Source organism: Salvelinus alpinus, chromosome 29 (assembly GCF_045679555.1).
Source record: "Salvelinus alpinus chromosome 29, SLU_Salpinus.1, whole genome shotgun sequence".
In the NCBI taxonomy this organism is placed as follows: domain Eukaryota; kingdom Metazoa; phylum Chordata; class Actinopteri; order Salmoniformes; family Salmonidae; genus Salvelinus; species Salvelinus alpinus.
This window is the reverse complement of record NC_092114.1, coordinates 36,473,959-36,493,982: the sequence shown is the minus strand read 5'-3', so window position 1 is coordinate 36,493,982 and position 20,024 is coordinate 36,473,959. Positions and strand designations below refer to the sequence as shown.

Genomic DNA, 20,024 nt, shown 5'->3' with positions numbered 1-20,024 from the left:
GGAGCCGGTGTGGTACGATTTGATCTTAGTCCTGTATTGACGCTTTGCCTGTTTAATGGTTCGTTGGAGGGCATAGCGGGATTTCATATAAGCTTCTAGGTTAAAGTCCCGCTCCTTGAAAGCGAATGTTGCCTGTAATCCATGGCTTCTGGTTGGGGTATGTACGTACAGTCACTGTGGGGACGACGTCCTCAATGCACTTATTGATAAAGCCAGTGACTGATGTGGTGTGCTCCTCAATGCCATCGGGAGAATCCCGGAACATATTCCAGTCTGTGCTAGCAAAACAGTCCTGTAGTTTAGCATCTGCTTCATCTGACCACTTTTTTATAGATCGAGTCACTGGTGCCCCCTGCTTTAATTGTTGCTTGTAAGCAGGAATCGGGAGGATAGAGTTATATATCTACCGTAGCTTTGATTGGACTGATCATGTCAACAACATACTTTCAAAATTGGAGCTAGCAAGCTAGACAAGCGGTCATCATCATGAATCACGTCGACAATCTACTGGCAAATCCTTTTCAATCCGAGTCATATGAAGATAAATTATAGATAAAAAGTATCGGTGCTCATCGGCCATTGGACATAAACATTACACAACAAATTGGAAATTGCAAATTCAACAATGAGTGGTTTGGAAGAAATCAGTGGCTAACTGCAATAGTTGCAAAGCAATCACTAGCCTGCTATTCAGTGGAGTGGAAGTGTGGTCCAAGTTTGTGTTTAAGTATATTTAAAACCAAATACTTTTAGACTTTTACTCAAGTACTATTTTACTGGGTGACTTTTACTTTTACTTGAGTAACTTTCTATTAAGGTATCTATACTTTTACTCAAGTATGACAATTGGGTACTTTTTCCACAACTGCTAATTATGACGTTTCTGCTCTAAACTAGTTTGAATATTTTCTTAAATAGAACTCCCTTCAGTCCAGGATCCCGTAGTTCTTGAGTTGATTTCTCTCGTGAATGATTTGATTTCTCTCTAGAGAATTGGCACGTTGGGCTCACAAAAATACAGAATTAAATGGAATTCAAGTAATTGAACCAATGTCAGTCAATAATCGTGCAGCACTATTTATTAGACGCACAATGATCGCAATTAGGCCTACACTATCTCTTTTGAATGACTGCTTTTTCTTCATAAGGACACGTCTCAATTGCCTCTGAGGCCAGTATTTTACTGCATGTAGCACCTGTTTTACTCCACCCGTTCCTTAGGCTACCGTCACATGGGTCACAGCAGTGACATTTGAATCCACGACTCTATCCTCTCCAGAAATGTTGTTAATATGAACAACTGTGCACTATAGCTGTGCACTGTAATGTTAGAATACACTTGTTGGAAGAAATAATACATTTCTCAGTACTACCCCACTTTTCCAGAACGTTAACCATTGATGCCCATTTAACTCATGAATTCAATTTCTTATAAATTCCGAGACACACTCCCTAGAGTACCAAATATTCGTTGTTGTCTTTATTAAGGTTAAGTATATTCTTGTAGTGCAATCCCCACGTTCTCTGCTATACTATGTCATGGTTAGCTTTACCTTCTTCCTTATCTGGTTAAATTTGCCTAGAGTTATCAGAGTCAAACAGTCACTTGTGTCCAAGAGCCAAACTTAACCGTCTTTGTATATAGCAACCACACCCCAGGAACACTATTTGCCTATTTGTTGGCAATGATGAATGCAGCAGAAAGTCTCTAAAACCCTTCGAGCGTTACAATGAGGACCCTAAGCTTTTACCTTACCTTCATCCTTCAGTCGTCTTTGACCCCAAAGCCTTATGTTGCAGGTGAGATAAATACATTTCCTCTTCGACAACATGCATTTATTTGTTTGGGATATTCATTGGGTGTGTATGTCGTTTTGATCTAGTCTAGAATTATACTTTTTGTTCAGAAATGTATATTTATTTATTTTTACAATAGAAATGACCTGACCATGTCAGTTGTATATAGTCCCAATAGTACCATCCCCGAAATATTAGGCAGTGGTTGGTTGAAGAGACATATTCCAGTATATTCTGCGTCAGAGAGTCAGATATACTGTAACAGTACACACTGAGCAAAACACAAGCATCAAAAAGGGTGAGGGTATTGCTGACAACCTTGCTTTACCTGAAAATATATAAAGTTATATTGCATAGGCTTAAAGCCGTGATAAAAATTTTAAAAAAGGAAATTACAATGGGATCATATTATATGCTATTATGTCAATGGGATATGGCTCGCTAAATTTCATTCAGCTAAAGTAAATTTGACCTGAAGTTCATTGCATTAATTTGCAGCTGCTAATGGGACTTTGACCAAATAAAAGTATACAGTACCAGGGTTCTTTATGTCTGACCTAGCTCCAGCAAAGCGACAGCACACTAGACAGAGCCTACATGCCTTATACTCACAACAAGAGGTATCATGTGAGTTTTTGGTTTAAAATGCTTGTAATGTCTGTTTGCAAAGGAGTGGACTGGGAAACTCAGAATGTGGCATTTGAGTCCAATACAACTGATAGGTAAGGTATCAACAACATTTTCAAAACTTCTGTTCACCAGCATTTATTTCCAAATGTGTTTTGACTGCAGTTATTTGAATTGTGTAACGTGCATTATAGATTTTTTTTCAATGTAGTATTTCAATGATCCAGGTTTGATAAGCATCATAGGGTGCAAAACCTATGACCTTTTAGGACCTTTGTAGCATAATCCAAATAACATGCCTAAATCACCTTGTTGAAAATGAGGAACTATGAAGATATTGTTCTTTTTTTCTAACCAAGTTCTGGTTTTGTCAGGTACATACTGCCACCAACTGAAAAGACTCCCCAGGACCTTGTCTCCTCACTAACATACTCAGATACTGCATTATCCAGTGCTGATTTACATGAGCATGCCAAGCCACAGAAAGCCTGTGCAGTGCCCAATAGTGCCAAGTTGTGGCCCGTGAAAGCCCTTATCACATCTGAGTCACATTGTAGGCTGTTTGGAAATGTCAGTGTTAGCCATATTATATTAAGAAGGTACTGTGAAAGGGGTTTGAAAATGATTTGGTCCCTCGTTCAATCAGAAGCTAGTCGTTTGGTGGTGAAAGTAATAACAGGTTTATTAGAGGTTGTCACAATGTCTTTACACGTGTTCTCTAGTCTTTTTAAGACAGTTACACCAAAATCATTAATCCAGATTGACTCTGATAGAATTGATCAACACGATACTGTATCTGAGGGAAATGTGTCCTATCGTCATAATGTAAATGTGAGGGACATTTTGATTTATTCTGACCACCAGAATATAGTGATCCTGGAGGATGACCCTGTAGTGATGGAGTCAGCCTCCTTCCTCTTTGAGAAGCGCCCCTCTGTGTCGACTCTACTGAGGTACCACAAGGGGGCGCTGAAAGTCCTCAGGGGCTCTCAGACCATTTTGACCAGAGACAGTCGTGTCGTACTGGTGGGTCATGGCAGCAAGGGCAGTGATGGTGTGGCCAGACTAGGAGGTTATGGGCCAGAGGAGCTTGCCAAAGTCGTGGTGGCCATGAAGATAGAAGATGGGCATCTGCACACTCTCAGCCTGGTGGGCTGTGCACTAGGAAAGGACCTCCAGTTTGCAGAGCGGCTGCTACGAGTGCTCATCTCTCTCAACGTGGAGACCAAACTGCACCTGAGGAGCTCAGCACTATCCGTCAGGCCCAACGGAGAGAAGGTGACCAGAGAGGAGGGGGTCTGGAGGCACAAAGACGGCAGTAAGAAAGTCATCGCCCAGCTGGACCAGAACGGTAACCTGCTGACCAGAGTGGAGGGGGACGACAGAGGACAGGTCATTCCCAACTACCAGGGGCACGCCCTATACATACAGACTTTAGAATGGCCGACCCACCCTCAAATGTTTGTCTCAGCAAACTTGCGTAAGAAGTACACCTCGATTGACTGTTTAGAGGGGCTTACATGGAGCCTGTTTTTTGAGGAAAATGAAAGAAGGCGCGCTTCAGATTACATCCCAGTGCACGACCAGGGGAACCTCACGTCCGTGTGGCTGGCTGACCACAAACCCATGGAAGACATTCCCATCAAGCACCTCACCACCATTCTCGATCTGCTGGTGGAGATCAGGTACAACGCCAGGGAAGACGCCGACTTTGACTTGTATTACGTTCTGAACGACTGCATCTTTAAGGTGCAGAGGAGAACCTTCTACGCCTCCCTGGTGGGGAAGTACATTCATTCTAACCATCTGGAAGAAATTGAGAAATTCACTGATGCTTTCCGGCACCAGAAGGAGGATTACTCCCTCCAAGAGCTTAGACAGGGCCTCAAGGCGTCCGAATTCAACAACTTCTGCCGCCAGACGTTCCAGCTGCAACGATGTGTCCAGGACTGTGAACGCTGGGGCCACTACTTCATGGCTGCTGTGTTCTCTGCATCTGTCCGAAACTTCCGCACATTCTCACTCTTCCTTATGAGTGTTATCGCTTGTGAGGTGGGCCGATCCCAAGGCTCTGACAGCTCGCTCTGCACAGCCTTTGTTGGGGATGACCACCCTATGGTAGGGGACGACCCTTGGCTTGAACGCAGTAGACGCGGGTTTTATGGCTGCACAGTGGGCAAAGCTGAGGAGATGATGACCAAACGAGACACACTCGACTGGCTGGATCAGGTTGTTTCCAAGGAGAACGCCCTCTTTTCCAAGTCCAAGCAGATGATGAGTGGCGTCGACCACGACCAGGAGACAGAGCTCGATATCTTCGGGAGGGTCAAGGTCATGAATAAATACGTGTTTTCATCTTACCTTGAATTCTTTCGAGGAACGCCAGAGGGGAAGAAGCTGGCAAGAGGATGCAGAGCATGAGGATAGTACATGGCTGCTAGGTGACCTAAACCCTATTCAACGAGATTGCAAAATTGTAATCATTGTTACTGGCTAATATCCGTTAAATATGGGAGGCAAAATTATAGTTTAATTAATGTATAATTAAGCAATATGGGTGAAGGGGGTGTGGTATATTGACCAATATTTCACGACTAAGGGCTGTTCTTAAGCACGACGCGAAGAGGAGTGCCTGGATACAGCTCTTGGCCGTGGTACAGTATATTGGCCATATAACACAAACCCCGGAGGTGCCTTATTGCTCTTATAAACTGGTTACCAACATAAATAGAATAGTAAACAAGTATTTTTGCATCATAGCCGTGGTATATTGCCTGATATACACACACACACAGCTAAAATGCTGTTTCAGCCAATCATCATCCAGGACCCAAACTACCTGGTTTATAATGAATGTCTCATGTCTATGTTAATCTCTATTGGCAAAATGCTGTTTCAAGAAAGATTTGTGTGTGGCATTTAAATCCATCTCCACTTATTTCACGAAGTAGGCCTAGTTGTGATTGGTGTGGTGTGTGGTTATCAGTTATGGGCAATTATCCAAATAATGAAACATTCATTAACGTTTAGGCCATCAAGTTTTCAAACCTGTAAGGAATGTTGTTAGATTTAGCACCAATTGCTTTTATTCAGCACAAAACTATATACATCAGAATATGGTTCTAGCTAGTATTGGTACAAGCTAATTGACACAAAAATGTATAATCATTTCTGAGGGTAATTCCTGTACTATCTATTAAATATTCATCCATCCGGGGATTTATCCTTTGAGTACAGTTCTGGGTTGGTGTGTTGGCTAGGTTCCGTAAGGAATACAAAGGCCTAATTAAGTAAGTAAGTTGCTGGGTTGGCTCGGTTATTTGAATAATTGCGAAGCATAATGTGACTTTAAAAAACTGTACTGCTGACTTAGGAAGATACCGTTGCTTTTAGCATTGGGGATTGTAGTTCAGAATGGCATTCTCCATACAGGGATTCACTGGACCTGGTAGCACTCATGCAAAAATAATGCTTCTAGTAGCTGTCATGGATGAATGTAAATCTACAAACTGTGAACGTTTAGATAAGACATTCCCACTGAACAATTCAAAATGAGCTGATGAATTAGACAATGTGATGTTCAGAGGTTGTATGAAAATGTGTAATAAATGCCATTTGCCCAATAGACTTATTTTGCCTAAATTATAATACTGTAGTAAGAGTGTAACAATTCCACACTGAATGTGATATGTGCTGTATAGTTGTGACAACCATACACCTTCTAGTTCATACACTGAAATATGTATATGATGATTTGTTTTTGTTTGATCACAAAATGTGTTTTGTGAAATGCTTATCTGCCAGTGGGTAATATGTCGATTTAATGATTAAAATGCTAATTCAACCAAAATAAATCAGAATAATGGAGGTCACCATTGTTGCAATATTTTATGAGAACATTTATGGTCACGTTTTAAGATGTTATTACAATGGCCAGAATAAAGAGAATTACAAAGTATAAATACAAAACTGCAATAGCACAGTGGGGAAAACATTGTTTAAGGAAACATGCTATGGGGACACTGCATCACCAGTACTGTATGTATGAGACTACTGGTGGCTCAAAGGTGCTTTCCACTAATGTGTACTGGCATATGGAAATTAATATTTATTTCTTGCAAAGCACCTAAAGCTGGCTCATGGTTTTCTGATTTCACTTTGGGTCATATGTCATCTAAGGATTCTTTGTAGTGGTTACACTGGTAGTAGGCCTATAGGAAAGCCATCCAGGGTTTGAGAATGGGGATATTTGAATAGAAGGGATATTTGGATGGAAAGAACAACACTTATAACACTCAGGGAGTCCAACAAAAATCCTGTAAACCAAGTGGTATAGAGCTAAGAGATGAGCACTGCTAGCACTACCAAGCATGGGAGATGTACATAAAAAGGCCTGTAGTGGAGGGGGTGAGTACTATGTGAGTGTCCAGGTCTGGATGGGTGCAGTGCGGTGAGAAGGGGTACTGACACTGGGTGGGATACTATGAGGCTGTCTGGTTCCCCCTGGCTCACACCACCGTCAGAAGGCATGGACCTTACAGGAGCACACAGCTGCACTTGGACACCTTCTCGCTGCTGAGAAGACCATGCTGCGTGGTGGCCAGTGACTGGATCAAGCCCCAGAAGTGTTTGAAGGTGATTCCCTCGCCGTCCGACACACCCATCTGTCTCATCACCTCACCCATGCCCTGCTCTGAGCCTCCAGTCTGGGGGAGGGAGGGAGCACAAAAACAACTCAAGTATTTTACTTATTGACAGGTAATAAGAAATAAAGTAATCATGCATAGACATGTATTAGAAGCAAGTTAGCAATTAGTCTATTGCACTTTTGAGCGTATAACATTGTTGCCTATGTTACTCAGTAGGCTACATTCATAACAGTACTGCTATTCCCAGCAGTAATTATTGTATCAATAATTAGACTGAATAACTACTGTCAACATGTTTGACTTCATAATCTACTATTAGCATCTCTTCAACTGTATGCAGCTCTATAAATACAGCATGTGAGTACTTTGTCAACTAACTGTGTCACGTTTCAGGCATTGTTACCCTCTAGTGGTTATAAACTCAGCAAAAAAAGAAACATCCCTTTTTCAGGACCCTGTCTTTCAAAGATAATTCGTAAAAATCCAAATAACTTCACAGATCTTCATTGTAAAAGGTTTAAACACTGTTTCCCATGCTTGTTCAATGAACCATAAACAATTAATGAACATGCACCTGTGGAACGGTCGTTAAGACACTAACAGCTTACAGACAGTAGGCAATTAAGGTCCCAGTTATGAAAACATAGGACACTAAAGAGGCCTTTCTACTGATTCTGAAAAACACCAAAAGAAAGATGCCCAGGGTCCCTGCTCATCTGCGTGAACGTGCCTTAGGCATGCTGCAAGGAGGCATGAGGACTGCAGATGTGGCCAGGGCAACAAATTGCAATGTCCGTACTGTGAGACCTCTAAGACAGCGCTACAGGGAGACAGGATGGACAGCTGATCGTCCTCGCAGTGGCAGACCACGTGTAACAACACCTGGACTGAGGGCTTGTAGGCCTGTTGTAAGGCAGGTCCTCACCAGACATCACCGGCAACAACGTCGCCTATGGGCACAGACCCCCCGTCGCAGGACCAGACAGGACTGGCAAAAAGTGCTCTTCACTGACGAGTCGCGGTTTTGTCTCACCAGGGGTGATGGTCGGATTCGCGTTTATCGTCGAAGGAATGAGCGTTACACGGAGGCCTGTACTCTGGAACGGGATCGATTTGGAGGGTCCGTCATGGTCTGGGGCGGTGTGTCACAGCATCATCGGACTGAGCTTCTTGTCATTGCAGGCAATCTCAAAGCTGTGCGTTACAGGGAAGACATCCTCCTCCCTCATGTGGTACCCTTCCTGCAGGCTCATTCTGACATGACCCTCCAGCATGACAATGCCACCAGCTATACTGCTCGTTCTGTGCGTGATTTCCTGCAAGACAGGAATGTCAGTGTTCTGACATGGCCAGCGAAGAACCCAGATCTCAAACCCATTGAGCACGTCTGGGACCTGTTGGATCGGAGGGTGAGGGTTAGGGCCATTCCTCCAGAAATGTCCAGGTGCCTTGGTGGAAGAGTGGGGTAACATCTCACAGCAAGAACTGGCAAATCTGGTGCAGTCCATGAGGAGGAGATGCACTGCAGTACTTAATGCAGCTGGTGGCAACACCAGATACTGACTGTTACTTTTGATTTTGACCCCCCCCTTTGTTCAGGGACACATTATTCAATTTCTGTTAGTCACATGTCTCTGGAACTTGTTCAGTTTATGTTTCAGTTGTTGAATCTTATTATGTTCATACAAATATTTACACATGTTAAGTTTGATGAAAATAAACGCAGTTGACAGTGAGAGGACGTTTCTTTTTTTGCTGAGTTTAGAAGTCTTAAAGTAATGATGGAAAGCATTCCAACTGACTACCTCATGAAGCTGGTTGAGAGAATGCCAAGAGTGTGCAAAGCTGTCATCAAGACAAAGGGTGACTACTTTGAAGAAACTCAAATATAAAATATATTTTGATTTGTTTAACACTTTTCTGGTTACTACATGATTCCATATGTGTTATTTCATAGTTTTGATGTCTTCACTATTATTCAACAAAGTAGAAAATAGTAAAAATAAAGAAAAACCATTGTAGTTACTCCACAATACTAACCTAAATTACAGATTGAAAAGAAGGATGCCTGTACAGAATATGCATTCTGTTTGCAACAAGGCACTTAAGTAATACTACAAAATATGACATTGAATGTTCTTGAGTGGCCTAGTTAAAGTTTTGACTTAAATCGGCTTGAAAAGACCTGAAAATTGTTGTCTAGCAATGATCAAGAATCAAAAACAAATTAATCCATTTTGAATTCAGGCTGTAACACAACAAAATGTGGAATAGATTTTAATTCTGAAATGTGATAAAGCTGCCAGCCAGGCACATGCAAACACAGTGGATATTTCTGTCTGCTGGAAACAATAGGAAATTGATTTGGGAAAATATTTCCTGTCCTGAACGCTGCACCACAGCTGAGACAATATAAAGAGCTGTTTCCAGGAATCCCATTTAAATGATGTGATCATTACTTTTCCTTTGAAATAGACTCTGGTTTTGGATAAGTCTAAGACTGGGCATAATGAAAAACATATGGACTTGGTAATTAAACATAATATTCACTTCAACAGTTGTGTATACTGCCCCCTCCCCTTGACCTCAATTGCCTTTCACAACAAATATGTCCTAGCTGTTGTGGCTAACTATTGTGCAGCAGAAATACTCTACTTGGCTGTCTCGTTTATGGTGGATGAAGTCGACTTGGTGCAAGGAGTCATATTACAATTTTAAAAGATTCTGCTCTGTTCATTAGGAAAACAGTTATTTATTTATCTGTCAGTTTGTTTCACCCCCTCTAGATGAAAGATCAACCTTGAGCCTTCCTCACTCGCTCATCATGTATTTGAACCGGCCATTTCCTGTTTTTCAAAAGCATAGCTATCTTTGTCACCCTCTGGTAGATTCAGACTCATCCTGGAAAACCGCCTTGGGCCTGAGACAACTAAGCAGCCAGTTCCAACATGAATACATGGCAAGATACATTGGCCTTTTCAGTGATTGAAATAAAGCATGTTTAAAACTAAATTGGTGACTGAAGCACAGTAGATCACAGAAATCTTGGCTTTGTATTGAACCTGGCAACTGACGCCTACAGGCCGTTCCTGAGTGTTTGTTTGGGAGTCATAGGATGTGGTGTGTACTGTATGTGTGTGGTTGAGTGGGGGGGGGGTTAGTAAGAGTCAGAGCCACGCCCTACTGGTAGAATCAATGGCAGGTGTGGCCGGGGAGGGCGAGGGCAATGTAGCCGACCATTGCAGCTTATGTACCTTGACTAAGTTGGGCAGCTGGGAGGCGAGGAGGTCTTTGAACTCTTTGGTTTGGAGCGTGGGACCGTTATTTGCCGCAGCGGCATGGAACTTTGTGACCAAAGTGTTGATGGCCTTTTCCAGGTCGGAGTGCTGTGCCAGAGGAGGAGAAATAAACGTGTTAGGGTGGGGGGATCAAATAATATAACAATAAGAAAAGCGTCCTTTGACGTTTATTATTATAATAGATCATTAAGAAAGAAAGAAAGTTAACATATTCATCAGACAGACTCCCCAGGTGCGTGTCGAAGTGTACCGACCTCCACTCAATTTAGTCACAAATACCAAAACAATCACACACTCACATCCGTCCTCAAGTGCATATCCTCCATGCGTCGGAAGTTTACGCAAAGACGGCACTCCGATGTTTAACCCTGTCCTTGAGTGACTATTCGAACAACACTGCAGCATTCTTCTCCGCACATATCACGCACTGCTCCATTCAGTTAATTAACGTGTGTTTGTATTGCTCCTTTCACACTATCAGTGTCACTGGAAGCTTAGTGGTTAACCAAAAAATGGTGAGAAACAATACGAGAACAGTTATACTCCAACAAGATCAGTTATACTTCCAGGTTACAAATCACCTGTTTGAAAAGTACAGTTATACAGTTAGTTATACTTCCAGGTTACAAATCACCTGTTTGAAAAGTAGACCTTATGTTTTGCGGTGGCATATGAAACTGTGTCACACAGACTCGTTATGTTGGTCATTGTGAAGGGCATCATTCCATACTCTCTTTAAACCAAGAACCAAACACCCAATCTATTGTGACTGTTGGGTTTTTGTTCATACTACTTTTTATTTCTATCCTAAATCACTAACATGAAATAACTGTTAAACTTTGCTATGTCACTCACCCTTATTCAAATAGATATTTGAATATGCTATTGAAATGTGAGCATCTGTGGGTGGGGCGGAAGGAGTAAGCTTAAGTAACGAGAGACTATTGGAAGGCAAATTCAGACAACTTGTCTACATGTAGAAGGTACTTGAAATACCTGCATGTTGGGGTAGCTACAGTATGACAGCTCAACCCCTCACTGTTTATTTTCAGGGTGTGCCAGGGGTGGAGTGGCCGTTCAATTGCTGTTCAATTTGTAGCCCATTGGGCCTGTCTAATTTAGATTTTTCACGCAAAATGAACTGGCTAATAATGGGGGCCTAACGGGGGAAATGAGCCAATGTGGGGGCCTCGAGGAAAAACTTGGCCAGTGTCTTAGAAATGCCAGGGCCGATTTATGGTCCGTAACCGATTCGTGCATGAGAGGCTTAGGCAACAGGGTGAGGAATCAGTGGTGACTTCAAACTGTATTCTCCTAAACACTAAACCAAATTCGTTGACACATCCGAAAACAAAGTTGTTGTTTCAGTTGTCAGGGTAGGAAATAATGTAGAATAAAAAGCCTGACTCACTAGGCCACCATAAAAATCTCGTGGTAGGCCTAATCCTACTACAGGGTTCATTTTATAACGTTTCCACAGATAGCTCAACGCAGCCAACAAAAGGCATAACATTGATACAGTACGTAACCATGGTACGGCGCTTGCTAACCGACAGTAAGTATCTCATTGTATGAATGTCTATATTTCTGTTCGTCTAGCTGTCATCCCTCACACACTAGCCTATATTCAAAGAACGTTGCTGTGTCCTAGGCCACGGGGACAGAATCTGAATGGACTGATTGACTCCCCGTGCTTTACATTTCCATACACGGTCTCTGTCTATAGAGACATTGCTCCCTCGTCAACATATGGCCTAGATTAATTTGTTATTGGCCATATTCTTTGGTGCTGTTCTAGCATGCACACTGATCAGTGCATTGAAATGATAACTTGTAAACTCGCGTTAAAAGTGCATATAAAGTAGGCTATATGCAAACGCGCCTATAAAAATAATACGATCTCATGGACTGTGTCATGATATAAATTGGATAGCATAATATGTCAATGGAATTTTGGTTAAACTACATCTGTGCCACTTCCAACGGTAATCAGAACGATGCGTAGAAGTTGGGGGAAGTTATCACCAAAATAATGCAACAACTCCATTCCTTGCTTCTAGGACGAGATAAGCCATTATCTCTTCAACTGCAACGTTTTGACAAGTGCTGATTTTAAAATTGTATAGTAGGCCTACCTGTTCAGCCATTTGGATCGTTGTGTGCTGTCCTTTTTCAAAGTAAAGTTTTCTCTCTGCGACGTTCGGTATGCTAATTGTTACTTTTCTCGCTCAGTGTTCCATTGCTTCCTAAATCCTCCCACTCCCCCCCCAAAAAAATACAACTGCAACTCGATTCCACCTTCCGTGTCAGTCGAGAAAGATATGGGGAAAATTATAGTGCGCTCAGTGTAACTCGATGCATTGGGACTGTAAACTTCACGAGGCAAAACGTCTACATGCAGTCATATAGGCCTACCACCCTTCTTTTAACTATTATTGTGAAGTTCTCTTTTGTTTCGAAGTATTCCACGTTTTGCAGAGAGTAGCCTACAGATTTGTGCATTTAAAATGTAGGCTATTCGAGAATAGAGCCTGCGAGTGCGTCACTCAACATCTGGAAACATTTAGCAAAAGTTGAAACAGTCTGCAAGCTTAGGCTGGAGTTTTTCTTTATTGTTGCAAATTTTAACCCCTCATATAAGCCTACCTATTTTATGCCGTTTCTGTAAAGCTTTGAATATCCACCAAAATAATGCATTTCTCAATATTGTAAGAAACCTTTATGAACCATGCATGGACAGTCCCCATTGGCATTTTTTTCCCGAGGTCGTTTATAATAAAAGTAGTTTGTCACTGTCCGTTCCAATTTCCATTAGCCCTACATTCACTTTGATAGGTCATTAGAGGTTGAGAAGGAAATGCTGGAAAAAGCGATGCGCTCACAATGAACAGGCGCGACCACATTCTTGAAAGCCGGTTTCATGACTATAGAGACAGAGGGGTGGGCAGACATGGGACTTGATACAACTGGATCTGTCCATTGCCTTTGTTTTTAGGCCATTGTTGAAATGATACATCCCTTTAATTGAGCATTTCTCCTTTGCCAAGTTAATCCATCCACCTGACAGGTGTGGCATATCAAGAAGCATGATTATTACACAGGTGCTCTTTGTGCTGGGACAATACAAGGCCACCCTAAAATGTGCAGTTTTGGTACACAGCACAATGCCACAGATGTCTCAAGTTTTGAGGGAGTGTGCTATTGGCATGCTGACTGCAGGAATGTCCACCAGAGCTATTGCCAGATAATTTAATGTTAATTTTTCTACCATAAGCCACTTCCAACGTCATTTTAGAGAATTTGGCAGTACTTCCAACCAGCCTCACAACCCCAGACCACGTGTATGGTGTTGTGTGGGCGAGTGGTTTGCTTATGTCAAGGTTGTGAACAGAGTGCCCCATGGTGGCAGTGGGGTTATGGTATGGGCAGGCATAAGCTACGGACAACAAACACAATTGCATTTTATCTATGGCAATTTGAATGCAGAGATACCGTGACGAGATCCTGAGGCCCATTGTCGTGCCATTAATCCGCCACCATTTCAACATGATAATGCATACTCATCAGACATATCACCCATTGAGCATGTTTGGGATACTCTGGATCAACGTGTATGACATTGTGTTCCAGTTCCCTCCAATATCCAGCAACTTCGCACTACCATTGAAGAGGAGTGCGACAATATTCCACAGGCCACAATCAACAGCCTGGTCAACTTTATGCGAAGGAGGTGTGTCGCCCTGCATGAGGTGAATGTTGGTCACACCAGATACTGACTGGTTTTCTGATCCACGCCCCTACCTTTTAAAAAAAGGTATCTGTGACCAACAGATTCAAATCTGCATTCTAAGTCATGTGAAATCCATAGATTAGGGCATAATTCATTTATTTCAATTGGCTGATTTCCTTATATGAACTGTAACTCAGTAAATTGTTGCATGTTGCATTTAAATATTTATTCTGTATACTTCCAGTGGCTACGGATCTGTGCATAAATTGTCATAGGCCTACTGAGGTGTTTACATGAAAACCAGTTAACCAGGATCTTCATTATGCTACCACAAAGTCGTGGGCTGTTTTGACCATAGAATGGAGAGGCCTAAATCTAGCCTAAATACTGGATCTGCACAGTCGGGTCCATGCCAATGATTTATAATAGATGACTGATACGGGGCGCTGTGTTGAAGACACCATACCGCCATCTTTGCACTCCCCCACTTTGTAAAAAATATATATATTTTGGAAGCTCTAGAAATGCATGTCTACATTAATTCTTGCCACATATATTCTACTACATATACTTTAATGCATACTTTTAAATTATATTATGTGAGTTAAACATAAAAAAATTAAAATACATTTAAAGAAAATACCCTTATTAAACTATTGAGATTACTAATGTTGCTGTCCCCATTACAACCCCCAAAATGCTTAAAACCATTTAATTTTGTCCTCGAAACATTTAATTGAAATCCTGTAGAATAACATTAATTCCTATGGAGGTCTGCTCCAGCTGGGGAGCGCCAATGTGGCTGACCGGTGGCTTCAAAGCCTCTCAATGGCCAATACATAGAATAGTCAATCCAGGGTTTATATACATCATTGTCCAATCCCGTTGCTTCGCACTACCACCCACCTCTGTTAAACATATGCTTGTAAAAACGAATTCATGTCATAATCGAAGACCACAGTAAAACGCTTAATGTGTCTCTAGAATGCGCAGCTGTTTTGGTTTCACATGCGGATTCAATAGCGACTGGTATCCTTAGGGAGAAGGGTGTGTCCTCCCTTCAGAGCTTTCTCGCCATTCCTCCTCGCTGTCTTCCAGAAAAACAGACACCACGCCCAAATTTGCGAAGACACGGGATCAAGGGGATTTAAGAGCCCGATTAGCCCTAACTAGAGGTATCTGTCAAGGTCTCTGGTACGATGTCTCATTGCAGAGACGTTTAGGCCTATGTTGAGATGACACTGTTCAGGAGACTAAGGGATGGTCTACACCAGGGCTATTCAACTATATTCTTACAGGGGCCAGATGTAAAAAAGGTTCATTGCAAGGGGGCTGGACATTATCCACATGCGATTATTCTTTGGAAGAACTGTTTAAAAAAAGCAACGCGCACACACCAATAAAGCACTTTTATTAACATTAAATATTGCTAAAAGTTTAGGAAAGAAGTGGAGGCCTCTCAACCAACGTGACTCGAGGTGCACCCAAAACATTTGATAATCATTGAAAAGGAAAAGGCACAAATGCTCTCACTGTTTTTAAAATGTAATTTAAACAACAATCACAAGCTTATTAAAACGAATTGGGTCATTTTAAAAATCATTTGAAAACGAAGCATCTCAATAAATAATGCAACGTTGTGTCAAATCAGGAAATGACAAAATCCAATCTGAAGGAAGAATGCTTTGAATTCAATTTCCTTCAGTCATTATGTGTGTTTTTTTGTCACAATTCCTTCTGAAGAGTCATTGTGAGCATGAGAGAGGCAAACAGAAGGCACATAGATGTGTTCCTGGGAGTCGAAGCATTCAGGAAGGGGATCATAATATTTTGTACAAACATACTAGGAGATAAAATTATCTTTAAGGACCTCAAGATTAAAAACTCCCGAAGAAAGAAGGAAAGTACAGTATGAGTAAATAACTTATACAAGACGCACACACACACAAAATTACTCATATACAGATATGATTTTGGGTAGGAAACAGGCACACACTCTGGAACAGGCAATTCAGTGCAGTCTTACAGTCTTCCACATAATTCACTTTTAGACAGTCATGCCCTTTGTGTTGTAATAGTGTCATTATGTGATGTCTCATTCCAATGTCTCTGCATGCATTGGTGTGTCAGCCTGCCTGTCTGTCTGTCTGTCAGCCTGTTACTTGATTTGTCTGAAAAGAGCGATTTGAACTGTTTGGACTACCTTTCAGTTCTTTGACAAAGTCTGTCTGTGCTTGTATAGTCTTGAGTCCTTAACCGACTGAGTCTCATAGATGAAATATGGTGCAGCAATGTGGGGGCGTCGTATCAAACTCTTGGTCTCATGCGCAGGCAAACAGGCTGACCACAGTCCCAGTATTTGTAACTTTTTTGGTAGTTCTGGGTATGTGCTTACCAGGTTATTCAAAAATGTACATATTTTGATTGCTTCCACAAGGACATCATATCACTTATTTTAAATCAGAATTATGTTTCACTATGAGAGAGAGAGAGAGATACTGTTAGATTCTTTTCAAGTGAACCCAATAAACAACCAGCCAAACAACTTCCTCTCCCTTCAGTCACCTCATTATTACGGAATGCCAGAACCTGTTAAAACTTGCAGCACAGTGAATTGACTATGTTCCAGTCTTGTTTGCATACTTGGTCATAGACATCGCTGCAACTTATGTGTGGCTCAACACCCTGTCATGAGGTGAGGCGCTGATACAGCTGATGAGAACCTGGCAGGATTCCGTTTCGCAGGCAGTCAAAAGAATGAGTACTGTGTAAGGGTGCGTCTCAATAGTCTGAAGTGGCTTCCTCTCCACCCGGAGTATACTTTCACCCGTTTTTCAGTGTAAACAAAGAAGACGTTGAGAGGAAGGCGTTTTAGATTATTGAGATGCACTCATAGATTTCCTGCTACCCTCATCCTCTACCCTTGAGGAAACATCAGGCACCCTACAGGGCATAGAAGGTAGCACAATTTAAATACAGAACAAGCAGCATTATCACTATCAATCCTCAGGTGCTGCATTCCGGCTGGTTTTCATTTCCCCCTGCACCTGATTGATTAAGCAACAACTGTCCCGAGGGGGTGTGGTATATTGGCCAATATACCACATTTTTTTAGGCAGAACATCAACCGGAGTGCCTGGATACATCCCTTAGCCATGGTATATTGGCCATACACAACAAACCCCCGAAGTGCCTTATTGCTATTATAAATCAAGTCAAATAACATTTTATTTGCCACATGCACCGAATACAACAAGTGTAGACTTTACAGTGAAATGCTTACTTACAAGCCCTTTCCCAACAAAGCATTTAAAAAGTAAGAAAATTAGCAAAAAGATCAAAAGAAAATAGTAAAACAATAAAACCCACAGCACAAGGCCTACGGCAGAGCCTGGACCTGCTAGAGCAGTACTGCCAGACCTGGGCCCTGGCAGTAAACCCCAAAAAGACTAAAATAATGATTTTCCAGAGAAGATCCAGATCTCAGGGAATTAGAGTACATTTCTCAATTGGTACAAAATACACTGCTCAAAAAAATAAAGGGAACACTTAAACAACACAATGTAACTCCAAGTCAATAACAATTCTGTGAAATCAAACTGTCCACTTAGGAAGCAACACTGATTGACAATAAATTTCACATGCTGTTGTGCAAATGGAATAGACAAAAGGTGGAAATTATAGGCAATTAGCAAGACACCCCCAATAAAGGAGTGGTTCTGCAGGTGGTGACCACAGACCACTTCTCAGTTCCTATGCTTCCTGGCTGATGTTTTGGTCACTTTTGAATGCTGGCGGTGCTTTCACTCTAGTGGTAGCATGAGACAGAGTCTACAACCCACACAAGTGTCTCAGGTAGTGCAGCTCATCCAGGATGGCACATCAATGCGAGCTGTGGCAAGAAGGTTTGCTGTGTCTGTCAGCGTAGTGTCCAGAGCATGGATGCGCTACCAGGAGACAGGCCAGTACATCAGGAGACGTGGAGGAGGCCGTAGGAGGGCAACAACCCAGCAGCAGGACCGCTACCTCCGCCTTTGTGCAAGGAGGAGCACTGCCAGAGCCCTGCAAAATGACCTCCAGCAGGCTACTCCTTTATTGGGGGTGTCTTGCTAATTGCCTATAATTTCCACCTTTTGTCTATTCCATTTGCACAACAGCATGTGAAATTTATTGTCAATCAGTGTTGCTTCCTAAGTGGACAGTTTGATTTCACAGAAGTGTGATTGACTTGGAGTTACATTGTGTTGTTTAAGTGTTCCCTTTATTTTTTTGAGCAGTGTATATAGAGTACTGCACACACTACAATTACTTAGGTTTAAAAATAAGCTCAACTGGACACCTTAATGAGGCAGTGAATGAACTGAGAGAGAAAGCACACAGGGCATTCTACACCATTAAAAAGCAAATTCAAATTGAAATACCTATTAAAATTTGGCTAAAACTAATTGAATATGTCATTGAACCAATTGCACTTTATGGCATCGAGGTGTGGGGTCCACTTGCAAAACAAGATTTCATCAAATGGGACAAACACCCCATTGAAACCCTGCATGCAGAGTTCTGTAAGATTATCCTACATGTCCAGAGGAAAACTACAAACAATGCATGCAGGGCAGAATTAGGCAAATATCCACTAATAATAAAAACTCAAAAAAGAGCAATTAAGTTTCGGAAACATCTAAAATACAGTGACCCCCTCTCATATCAATACCAAGCCCTGCAATGCCAAGAGCTGAGCAAAGAAAAGAGTCCCCTCATCCAGCTGGTCCTGGGGCTGAGTTCACAAACCTGTTCTACTAACACACTGAAGCCTCAGGACCAGAACATCCAATCAATCAGGATAAACCAAATTACAACAGTCAAAACAAAACTATATTGCTTATTGGGAAACAAGCACAAACACAAAGCAAAATGCAGTGCTATCTGGCCCTAAATCGACAGTACACTGTGGCTAAATATTTGACCATGGTTACTGATCAAAACCTTTGAAAAACCTTGACAAAGTACAGGCTCAGTGAACACAGCCTTGCCATTGAGAAGGGTAGACACAGGAAAACCTGGCTCCCTGTAGAGGAAAGGCTGTGTAACCACTGCACAATAGCAGAACCTGAGACGGAGCTGCATTTCCTGACAAAATGTAAAAAATATAAAACAATTAGAGTGTGTCATTTCCCCAAATTTGAAACCCTTATTTAAGGTTTGAAAGACCTCTCTGATGAGAGTAGGCTACCAGTCCTGTTGGGGGAGGATGCAGAGAGCTGTGGGTTGGCAGCGCACTACATTGCTGCCTGCCATAAGTTGAGGGACAGTGTCTGACAGACCAATCAACCTGCACATGTACTTTACTGTATGTTTATTGTTATTGTTCAATGTATGGTTATTTTGACACTTGGTTATTGTTGTTACTGTTGTCCCGTTGACAATTTTGATTCTCATTTTTATATTGTAAATATCCAAAATAAGCTTTGGCAATATGTACATTGTTAGGTCATGCCAATAAAGCAAATTGAATTGGAGAGAGCGAGAGCGCATTGGCCTAGCTTACTTTTGATTGCGAAGATGGAGTCCTTTTTCATTGAAGTAAAATTAAAGTTAGAGGAGAAAGAGTATAGTGAAAAGAAGCCGACAAGGGGAATGTCCTCGGGGACAACTTTTTAATATTGCTACTGCAGGCCTATGAAGGCATTGTGCACCGGCACTCCAAACGACTCTGATAGTTCAACTTGTGAGGAAGAATGTTTTAGGTTAATGCTGAACTTTATATAAAAATATTCTGATTGAAAATTCATGAATTAGTCTTCTTTAAGCCTATATCTGTATATTTCCACTAGATGTTGGAACATTGCTACGGGGACTTGCTTCCATTCAGTCACAAGAGAATTAGTGAGGTCGGTCACTGATGTTGGGCGATTAGGCCTATAT

At 41.8% G+C, this 20,024-nt stretch overlaps 2 protein-coding genes across 2 annotated transcripts; one reads left to right on the top strand and one right to left on the bottom strand.

Moving 5' to 3' along the window:
- Nucleotides 1-1,580: 1,580 nt before the first annotated feature.
- Nucleotides 1,581-6,296, top strand: LOC139558618 (uncharacterized). The gene is made up of 3 exons (XM_071373858.1): nt 1,581-1,800; nt 2,468-2,519; nt 2,799-6,296. Exons 1-3 carry the CDS (start codon nt 1,731-1,733, stop codon nt 4,843-4,845), a joined length of 2,169 nt encoding a protein of 722 aa, XP_071229959.1. The 5' UTR covers nt 1,581-1,730; the 3' UTR covers nt 4,846-6,296.
- On the bottom strand, nt 6,294-12,952 carry LOC139558620 (protein S100-A13-like). Its single transcript, XM_071373862.1, has 3 exons — nt 12,508-12,952; nt 10,328-10,459; nt 6,294-7,130 (listed from the first exon to the last, which is right to left on the bottom strand). The coding sequence occupies exons 1-3, from the start codon at nt 12,517-12,519 to the stop codon at nt 6,960-6,962; spliced, it is 315 nt and encodes a 104-aa protein (XP_071229963.1). The 5' UTR covers nt 12,520-12,952; the 3' UTR covers nt 6,294-6,959.
- Nucleotides 12,953-20,024: the final 7,072 nt, after the last annotated feature.

Coding starts and splice junctions, on each gene's coding strand:
- LOC139558620 (XM_071373862.1), bottom strand. Junction 7,131..10,327: donor AGCTGCCCAACTTAGTCAAG/GTACATAAGCTG, acceptor TCCCTCCCCCAG/ACTGGAGGCTCAGAGCAGGG.
- LOC139558618 (XM_071373858.1), top strand. CDS start 1,731: ATGAGGACCCTAAGCTTTTACCTTACCTTCATCCTTCAGTCGTCTTTG. Junction 1,801..2,467: donor CCCAAAGCCTTATGTTGCAG/GTGAGATAAATA, acceptor CTGTTTGCAAAG/GAGTGGACTGGGAAACTCAG. Junction 2,520..2,798: donor GAGTCCAATACAACTGATAG/GTAAGGTATCAA, acceptor TGGTTTTGTCAG/GTACATACTGCCACCAACTG.